At 34.7% G+C, this 10,723-nt stretch overlaps 1 protein-coding gene across 2 annotated transcripts in view; it reads left to right on the top strand.

Moving 5' to 3' along the window:
* The window catches only part of LOC107095573 (splicing factor, arginine/serine-rich 15-like), a 40,929-nt gene extending 31,626 nt beyond the window's left edge, over positions 1 to 9,303 (top strand). For both annotated transcript variants that reach the window (XM_015391717.1, XM_015391716.1), the window contains exons 17-18: positions 8,072 to 8,210; positions 8,388 to 9,303. In XM_015391717.1, the coding sequence (XP_015247203.1) occupies positions 8,072 to 8,210; positions 8,388 to 8,821 (573 nt within the window). In that variant the 3' untranslated portion in view covers positions 8,822 to 9,303. The remainder of the gene's footprint in view (positions 1 to 8,071; positions 8,211 to 8,387) is intronic.
* The last annotated feature ends 1,420 nt before the right edge of the window (positions 9,304 to 10,723 follow it).

Here is a 10,723-nt window from a genome sequence, read left to right as displayed (position 1 = left end):
TTAAACATTACTCACATCTCATGATTGCTCTGAACCTGAGCACTGGCACTGTTTGTACCTGCCCCAGGAAAAATAAATAAAACAAAAGGAGAGAAAGGGCAAACAAATGGAAGCACAATGTGGAGCTCATTTGCTGCCCAAGTACATGTACGTTATACTTGAACAACAAAATCATGTGTGTAAGAAGCACAGACTAATTTAAATTGTGTACTTTATCATGCACTTGAATGAATATCTTATTTAAACTTGGGGGAAAATATGGAATTGGAGAAGTAAAGCAGTGTTTGTATGTGAAAAAATGGGTTTCAGACAGGCTTGTCTTATAAGATTTAAAGTAGTAAGAACTTATTAGGATTTTCTTTTAGTCTTTTCCTGATTTATATTTTTGTATAATGATGTACTGCAAAAATTATTTTAAATGAGTAAAAAAAATCTTAAAATATTACTTATTTACCTTTTATTTGAGGTTTGAGTGGGTAAATGAGATGATTTCCAATGGAATAAGAATGATGGGCCTTAAAATAAGATAATTAGATATTATGCACTTTAAATAAGAGACTGAATTAGATTTGTTTTTCTTACTTTAAATGTAAATTGTCTTTTTCCAATGGCAAAGTGTCTCACTTACCTGCTCAATTTAAGAAGGACTTACTCATTTAGATTTTTTTTGTTTGTTTGTTTTGTTTTGTGCTAACTCCCAGCGAAATATGAATTTAACTATTTGTTGAAAGTCATGTAGCATTATGAAACACCAGTGGAATCCTTGAGCTTATCTTTTGAAGGTTACATCTGATTGTCAGGTTAGATCTGATTAAAAGAATATTTTTTATTTTACCGACTGTGCTTTTGAGATTTGTTAAATGTAATGATTCCACAAGTGTTATTATATATTGTTTGAAGTTAAATGTTATTTAAATTATATGATTAATTTCCACTTAGGTTGTACATCAGCCAGTAGTTTGTAGCCTTGGTTCTGGTTCCTCTCTTGTAAATATCGCAACAAAGGGTAAAATGTACAGGTATCAGATTCCGAATTCAGATTTACCTGGCTCTTGGAAGAAAACCAAATAATTTGCGTGGGTGTCTGAGAGCTGCATATATGATCTAGTTGTCGTCAATAAAGTAGAAATAGAGAAAAGCCCAAGTCTCTGACCGACCAGCAAAGCCTATAAAAGAAGTGCCAAATTTAATTAACTCAGCCCCAGCCCTAAAATTAGATAGCTCTCATTTAAGCACTGAATTCAGTGTTAGTGTTTAAGCAAGATTTTTCTTCCATTATTTACATTTCAGTTTTAAATCATAAAGGAAGAAGTACTAAATCTCTAAAACTGTTGCTGGGATAAGCTCTTCACTTTTTCTCTAAACTAATCTCTTACTTTACCGTTTGCAATACCATCAATATACCGGTAATGAGATTAAATCATTAATCAGCTAATGAAAACCTGATCCTTTAATGGTGCAAGTACTGTTAAAAAAATCCTTTAAAATAAATCCATTTTGTTTGTTTATTACCAGATAAACTTTTTATTTTAAACATTTTTGGAAAGAGACAATATCAGTCAATTCATGAAAGCTTATTGTTATTTTAACATTTTTTTGATTTCCTTTAAAGATAAAAATAAAAAAAAACTGAACTGAATTTGAGCTTAATCTGATTTATCAGTCCCTCGATTGAGACCTTAAGGATTAGCATATTTGATTATTCCAAAACTTGTTTGTCCAAAGCATACACTCCTGAGGCTGAATACAAAGCACACAACATTTTAGATTTTTTCCTTTTTGTTGTGATTCAATTATATGCTGCTATCTATCCTTTTATCACACATAATTCAAGTAAAATGCATTGAAATTTAATAATTCTAATGAAATAAAAGAAATTGGGATTTTTATTTTCAATTCAGTTTATTAATATAGTCCCAATTCTTTAGAGAAACATACTTCACAGAAACAATCAACTTATACACAGATTGATTAAGTTTCCTTAGGAAACTGTTGATTGCATTAAGTCGCTGACTGCAGGATTCCCCCCGTGAGCGATGGTAGACAGGATTCTACACAAATAAGAATACTAGACTAAGATCACTTGAGATAGCTCAGCTTTGAGAAATGGCTTCTTCAAAAAGAAGCAAATTGAGGGCTAATATTGGTTAAGCACTTGAGCATTGGTGCTGATTTAAGGTTGCAAAGTGGCTTAGAAGGTATGAGAGGTTGCAGCTTGTCTTCTGAATTGGTAAGTTAAATGCTTGGTTTGGTTAGCTTTAGCAGACCGGGCACTTGGCTGGTAAACAGTACAGAAGGAAGTGCACCACTTAAGGCCAAGGTAGGCTAAAACATAAAACACCCTAATCTAAATGAATGAAATATTCTCAATGAATGCTTTGTTTCATAGAAAGTTGGATGTGCTGACAACAATGTCATATGAAATCAATGGAAATCACAATTATTAATTAATGGATGCCTGCATTTGGAGTCGCACACAAAATCAAAGTGGAAAAACTCACTAAAGGCTGATCCAGCTTTAATTTAATATAATATAATAATTTACTTTAGGTAGAAATAAGGAATGCTCTCAAAAGGTCTTTAGGTGGCTTAAAAAAAGCCATTCTAATTTCGTCCTAGAACTGTCAACCATCCTCACTCATCTCCAGCACGGGTTAAATGCAGGGCTAAATATCTCCAGTGTGAGATCAATACAGTTTAATTATTATTATGAAATAAGCGTAGCACTAATGTCTGCTGGGAAGGCGACATCATCGGCCGTAATTTAAAATAATTCCATCTTAAAAAACAAATCAGCACAAATAATAGTTTAACGTGCAGATACGAAGTACCACTGAAAAAGGAGGCTAGATCATTTTAATTAAATTCAGAGCTTAATAGTGGGGATAGTTGACCTCTGGGTGACCTAAAAAATTACCTTTAATATCTCTAAAACAACAGCAGCATATATGATCTTTTCTTATTTATTTATCTTTTTTTTTTTTTTACCAATGACCATTTTAAATGCACAAACCTCTAAAGAAGCAATAGCCATTCACCCTATTTGCTGAGTTTTTTCAGGTCAGTTGGGTATCAGCTTCACACAGCTGAAGCTTCTCCTATTTTACTATGCAATCCAGGGTGTATACACTGCATCTGAAATGCAGAGCCGTGAGCTACCTGCAGGGCTCACGGATATCACCGCGTTCACCGCCTGCTGTTTGAATGCACCATTTAACAAATCAAAATGAGGCTCAGTATTGTGTGTGGTCTGTATGAGCTCCTTACAACATCTGGGCATGCTTCTAATGAGGTGGTGGATGGTCTCCTAAGGGAACTCCTTGCAGACCTGGACTAAAGCAACCGCCAACTCCTGGACAGTCTGTGGTACAACGTGACACACTCCAGCCACATGAGGTCTAGCATTGTCCTGCATTATGAGGAACCCCGGGCCAACTGCACCAGTATATGGTCTCACAAGGGTATATAATGGTAGTTTATTGCAGTCATGCTACCTCTGGTGAGCACATGGGGCTGTGCGGCCCTCAAAAGAAATGCCATGCAACACCATTACTGACCCACTGCCAAACCGATCATGCTAAAGGATGTTGTAAGCAGCAGATCACTCTCCAGATTCTGTAGGTTCTGTCTGGAGAATCTGTCACTTCTGCCTTATGTGCTCATTGTGAACCTGCTTTCATTTGTGAAAAACACAGTGCGCCAGTGGTGAATTTGCTAATCCTGGTGTTCTCTGGCAAATGCCAAGCATCCTACACAATGTTGGTCTTTGATCAGAACCCCCATTTATGTACCTTAGGCCCTCATACCATCCTCATGGAGTCTATCCATTTATGCAGACACATTTGTGGCATGGTGGAGGTCATTTTGCAGGACTCTGGCAGTGCTCCTCCTGTTCCCCTGTTCACAAAGGGGAAGGTAGCAGAGCTGCTGCTGGGTTTTTGCCCTCCTACGGCCTCCTTGACCTCTCTTGGTGTACTGGTCTTTCTCCTGGTAGAGCCTTCAGCCTCTGGACTCTATGCTGACAGACACAGCAAACCTTCTTGCCACAACTCACATTGATGTGCTATCCTGGATGAGCTGTACTAACTGAGCCACTTGTGTGGGTTGTAGAGTCTGTCTCATACTACCACAAGTGTGAAAGCACCACTAATATTCAAAAGTGACAAAAATATTAGCCAGAAAGCTTAGGTCTGTGATCCCCTCCTACGGAACCACTCCTTGATTAGTGTGTCTTGCTGATTGCCAAGAATTTCCTCGTGCCTCTGCGAACATGGTTGAGGACCAACCTCTTGAGGGTCCATCATATGTGGGATCAATGCTACTGACCTGTAGCTGCTTAGGTATTTTTGATGTGCAGTCTTATACTGGTACCACATAGGAGGACTTTGATGACGGTGGTATTTTCACCAGCTTCAGACTTATTTTCAAGATATATCCCAAGAAGCCACAAAGCTTGTATGTGCAGCCCCTCAGAAGCCCGGGGCTGATGCCACCCAGACCTGCAGCCTTCATTAATTTTTGTTGTTCTTATTTTTTTTTCTGGGATACTGAGAAAATAATATTCATAAGCATGTATCAGAGCAAAATTACTTAAAAATTTTGTTAATCATCTTTATTAAAAGAGCAATATTACGTCCTTGTGAAATGCAACTAAACTACCCTCCAATATAAAACATTCATGCTCCTTTTCTTCAGTGTAAAAAAGTGGAATGGCAGCTTGGTTAAAGCCATATTTTATGGTTTAATGGTCTTCTATATCTGAACTTTGAGGTTTATTGGCTTTCAAGTCATAGAAATGACCAAAAATACTACTTGAAGCTAGTATTCAAACTTCCTACATTATGCATTTCTCAAAAGCCCCAAACCTCTTAATCATACTGCATAAACTGTCTTAACAATTTAACAAGTTGTTCCCCATGACCTAGTTGGTTTTGTTTGCTATCAAAGGGAACTTCCTAACATCTTTTGTCAAATTCTAATTTAAACTATCTCTTTCAAATTTTAGAGTAATGCATATTTACATCAGCAGCAGAAGTTTTAGTGTAGGTCTCCAAAAATAATTAAATGTTTGATTTTTTTTGCAATTTGAACTTGTTTGTGGCATGCGTGAAATAAACTGGGGAAATGGGTTGGAATGTGCTTCATTTTGTTTTTACCTACACATTGTTTCCCTTACAATGGAAATACTGGTTTCAAATTGTTTTGGGATGTCTTTTTTTGCTTTGCCAGACTTATCAGCTATGGCAGACTATTTCTGATTGATTTGGATCATTGTCTTCTATCTTAATATTATCATCACCTTTAGTTTAGCACTCGAGCACCCTCAATGAGTTTTACACAGGATAACCCCTCAAGTTACAATGTTTTAATTATCTAAACCCAATATACTACATTCACTGTGTGTGTTAGTGAGAAATAAAATTGTAAAAGTGTAAAAATGTATTTTAATTAAAATGACCAGATTTAATTTAATTAAATCAGATGCTTCTGAGAGATTTATAGCAAACACTCCAGTAGTTATATAAAAAGCTGTAATACAGTAACATTTTTGGAAAGAACGTAATGTCCTATAGACTACTGAAATTAAAATTTGCTGTTTTAAGAAAATTACCCCTCCAGTGTATTTCCAGGGTGGCTGTAAATGTTGCTGTGCCAAGATAAAACACAAATGGATCTTTCAGAAAAACGACAATCTTTAGCTTATGGACAGAATGGTTCAAGCATGACAGATCAGTGTTTGGAGTTGCCACCATAAAGCTCTGATCTCCGTCCTATAGAAAGTTTGTGAATGCAGCTCAAATCCGCAACTCTGTATAGGTGCAGGTCAGGCCCTATACTGATGCAGTTTCCAATGCTCTTTGTTTATTCTGACTTGGATGTTACACAAAGAATAATCTGACAGTTGCAATCTTTAGATGTACATTATTGATAGAGACCTGAAATATTTGAGGCTGTAATTACAACAGTTTGTTCTAAAATTAAAATTTGCAATAATTTGTATATTTTTATAATTCAGTAATGTAACATCAGCCTATAGATTTTTTTTTAATAATCTGAAAAAGGGAAAGGTATGTGTGGTTTATTTACTTTTGAAGATTTGCCTATAAAGAATCCACCTGAAGCAGTCACAGTCAGCAGAATCTGATTCCACCGCTCTTCTAGTAATGTGAAGTACTTGTCCCTCACAGATTTTCTGCTTTTTTTTTTTTTTGGCAATTTTAAATGTTTCAGATTTATATATATATAACTCTGTTAATATATGATTTTTATTTATCTTTTGATTCTGTTTTATGTTGATTCTGTTTTTAAAATGTAATATTAACTTATTTTAAAAACTTCCTTTTTTTCTACCTTTATTATAAATTAAAGACTTAACTCCAGGTAGTCATAGATATAAGTGAATTGACTGAGTAGGATATAATCACCACACATTCTTCTATCATGGTTTAGTGATTCATTATTTTAATAAAATCCTATGTGTGTTCACTATTTATAGAAAAGAATCTTCTATTTTAAGACGATTCATGAATAAATCTCAGATTTCTTTTTTTTTCAGCTAAAACTTTGAAACTTAATGTCAAGAAGAAAAAGGAAAATATCCTGTTTCTAATTTCTCCATCTGCCTCAGTCATTGTCCTTCCCACCACAAATTTGAGTTGTGGGAACAGAAGGGAATTGGCTCTTATAAACTTCAGCTGTATATTCTTTCTGACAGATGAGCAAAAATATGCTTTGCTACATATTGAATGAATTTGACATGAAATGCGGGCTAATTGTGGCACACACGTTGAATAAGTAAGAAGGACCATGCGATCTATTGCTTAAGGTAAGGTATGGTAGGATTATTAATAGAGACAAAATATTGTTTTCCATTACCAAAGAATATTAATTAGCTGTTTTTGTGCCAACTATGAGGATCAAAGACCAATCAAAACTCCCAAGATAGTCAAGCTAAAAATCAAAGATAAAGTCCTTAAGGCAGTACATTACCTGTGAAGAAGGCACATTCTGATGAATTTCTTGCCCTGACTTCTACTTCTTGATGACATTTTAATAATCAAATTGTTTTTATATTTATCTGCAAACCAAAGACATTCACTTCTGTAGGAGTTGGTGCACAAATCCTATGTTATGCATTTTATTGCAAAAGAGCGACTAAGAAGCGTTCTAATGTTCTGCTGAGAAACGAACAGGATCGGATTAAAACTATATATGGTTTAACATCTTGATTACATTGAAATTTAACTTTTTTTAAGGCTGTTGTTAGACTCAAACTTCTTTTAGACTTTTTCATGACATAACCATAACAAAAAAAATCACAGTTTGACAATATGAAAGTTTTTATACAAAAATGAATTTAATTGCTTTGATTTAAAATAGAAAAAAAACAAAACACCTAGTACTATTCTGGGTGAAATAATGGGTATATTGAATAATTAAATTTAATTAAGGTTCTGTACAATATATTTGTATTGTTTAGATTTGAATATCAAGAGTTTCTTTAAAAGCATGGCATTAAAAGCTGCTAATATGAGTATTCCAGCTATTTTCAAGTTTTAATGTCCATGAAGTCTGGTGCCCATTAGGTACTCGTACCATTTTCAAATTAGAACTTATTTTTTGTTCTATTTATTAACTGTCTTGATTTTTACATTTTTTAGATCATGTTTTTTTAGACATTTTGATTACTAAACAGAACAAGAAGCAAGCCCACCAAACAAATATACAGCACACATATACATTTTATAAACTTTGGTGTATCCTGTACCTGAATACTGGTAACTAGTAAGCTGTTGTTCTGTTGGGTAAGTATAGTCTTCAGACTTGTACATAATTCAAACTATAAATAACGCTCTTATTGGTTCCTGACATAACCCAAAATATAGCAGAAATTAAAGACAACTGTCCATGGTCCATTGCTCACTGCCAAATAACAGTACTGTTACTATTTTTAATTTCAAATGTATTTTCTTGATGCTTTTGAATCAAATGCAACATTTCTGTCAGTATGGTCTGTAACGCTGACTCTAAATTCTAATAAGGTTGGTCTGATGTTTATTTTGTTTTCCAGATGCAGACAGTTCCACAGTGTGAACCAATTGGAAGTCCACCTTCTTTTCCTGCTCCTAACATGCTTTCACCGACATCTTTACCCCTGGGAGGAGCTCCTTTCTTACCCTCAGAGTTTGATCCTGCACATCTAGTAGGAGGTAAACTTTAAAGACTGTAATATGCTGCAAATTTCTAATATTTTTTAGCATTATTTTAAATGTGGTACCTACTACTTTACTACTTTTTTGTCATTATTTGCTTTTTCTTCTGCTTCTGTGGTTACTTCTTACAGTATGTGGAGTCGATAAAACATCATGGTTTTCTTTTTACAACAGGAAATAATAAAGGTTTAGTGGAGTCTGCAGAAGATTCCCCTGTTGAGCAAGATCCGTCGTCAACTATTGGTGCTTGCGATCACCTAGGGACTCCAGCAACACCTGTTATGATGATGCCTAACCCTACAGCCATGCAGGGTCCCCCCAGACATGGAATGCCACCTCTGCAGCCTCCCCTTGGCATGCAAAATCCTAACATGCGGCCATTCCCAGGTCCTCCAAACATGCAACGCATGCCCTCGCAAATAACGCAAGGAGAGCCCATGTTTCCGTCCAATAGATTCAGAATGCCTCTACCTTTTCCCCCACGCGGTCCTCCTTTCCAACGGCATCCATCCATGGGACCAGAGATGATGAATGATGGGCCAAGGGGGCATTTCCGGGTGATCAGACCAGGATTTGGGCGCCCACCATTTCAAAGAGGGAGATGGTAGAAAATGTTTTATAAATGAGCCTAAAAGGGGAGTGTGAAAAACATCTGTGACAGGTTTGTACTAATCTGTTTTAGCAAGGAGTTCTGTGAGCACCAGGTGCCGCTAAATCTTCTGTTCAGACCTGCTCCTTTTTTCCATCACTAAGTTACTCAGCCTGATTTTAAGTTCACCAGAGATACTTTTTTTTTCTGTATATACTACACATGCCTGTATATATTTATCTTTTTGTATAATTAGATTTGGGTATGCTCAATTGTTGGCATAAGTAGACACTATTTGTTTTAAGCAGTTATTGCTCCTCTAAGAAAACAGATAAAAGAAAATCTTTCCTTTTTTTTTTTAGCTCCTGATGTATTTGACTACCAAAAATCTCTTCTGAAGATTTTATTTCCAACCAGTAGAGGGTGGAAAAATCTTGTTTAAAACCTCCCTGATACATTGAGGTCACACGTTGTTCAACTGTGTGCACTGAATAAAGAATGTCCACCATTTTCTGGTGTGTCTTTTTTTTTTTTTAGCTAAGCTATTCCTGTGAAATTGATCACTCTTAAAAAAAGAGTAAAGTTTTCTGTTACTTAAATATGCATCTCATAAAGTTGTTATAAAGTTATGTTATAAAAAGTAAAATTATTGCACCAATAAATTTAAATCTAAAATGTCATCTATCGATTTATGAACAGAGGCAAACATGCGAATCTTTTATGTTTAGTTTAATGAGAGAAGATTTTAATATATATCAATGAACCTTTGGGAGAAACAGTGACTTAGCAGTTTTCAAGAAAACTAACAATGGAAAAGTTTACAATTTGAATATTAATGGAAAGAAAAAGAAAATTGGAAAAAAGTTGTCCAGAGAATTTTGATGTTGTTGACCCTTTTATCAATTAAATGCATTCTGCTTCTTTTATACTTCACTTTACATTTTATAATTAATCCACTAAGTGACTTTTAATATAAACCATAAGGAGACTGTCAGAACAAGGCAAATTTATACAGCGTAATTCAGTACAAAGACAATGCAAAATGCTTTAAATGTTTAAAACGAGATTAAAGGAAAATAAAAGGACAACAAAAACAAGTAAAGTTAACATGATAAAAGTAGTTGAAAGCACAATCTTAAACTAACAACACTTCAGTAACAGTTTAACTTCAACAGGCAGATATTTCTGAATGTGCAAGTGTTATCTAGTTAAGCTTCTTTCCAATTTTATTGTTAAAACTCCCTTGAAAATATTGTAAAATAAAGCCTTTTAAAATCTTTAGGAGGCATGCACAAAGTGTATACTGCAGCTAAATTTGGCGCCTTAAGAGTCCCAACACAGATGTGTTCAGGACATAAAGTTCAGCTGCTGCATTCCTTCATCATTATCCTCTAAAGATTGCTCTGTTCCTTGTATACCATCTCTTTATTACCATGTTCTCTTCTGACATTTAACAAGTAGCCGTAAACTAGGCCTACTAATATTACAAATTAGATTAACATCAACTATAGATATGCTGTAGAATATAATTAAAGCAAATCAGCTTTTTTTATTTGAAGAAACCTAAATAGAATAGAATAGAATAGAATATACTTTATTGTCCCCTCGGGTAGATTTGTCATGGACCCAGGTGTGCAGTGCATAGTAGTAGCTGCCATTAGAAACAATAAATACACATAAAAACAAATACCAGCTAAAAACGCACACATAGGCTACATACTGACTCATAAGAATTAAAAATAAAAAGATTAAAAATAAAATACTAAAACAACAAGCAGAACACCAATTTATTGCACACTTCCCATTTATTTCCATTAAGATTTTGATTTAAAATTTTGATATATGTATTAAAGTGAGTATTGAAGAGCATCATTAAATGTGAGTAGTAACATTTTGCATTGCCAAATATAAAATAAGATAA

Source organism: Cyprinodon variegatus, unplaced genomic scaffold, assembly GCF_000732505.1.
Source record: "Cyprinodon variegatus isolate N-32 unplaced genomic scaffold, C_variegatus-1.0 Scaffold557, whole genome shotgun sequence".
NCBI classification, from domain to species: domain Eukaryota; kingdom Metazoa; phylum Chordata; class Actinopteri; order Cyprinodontiformes; family Cyprinodontidae; genus Cyprinodon; species Cyprinodon variegatus.
The sequence above is the reverse complement of the archived record's forward strand: the minus strand, read 5'-3'. Positions and strand labels throughout refer to the sequence as shown.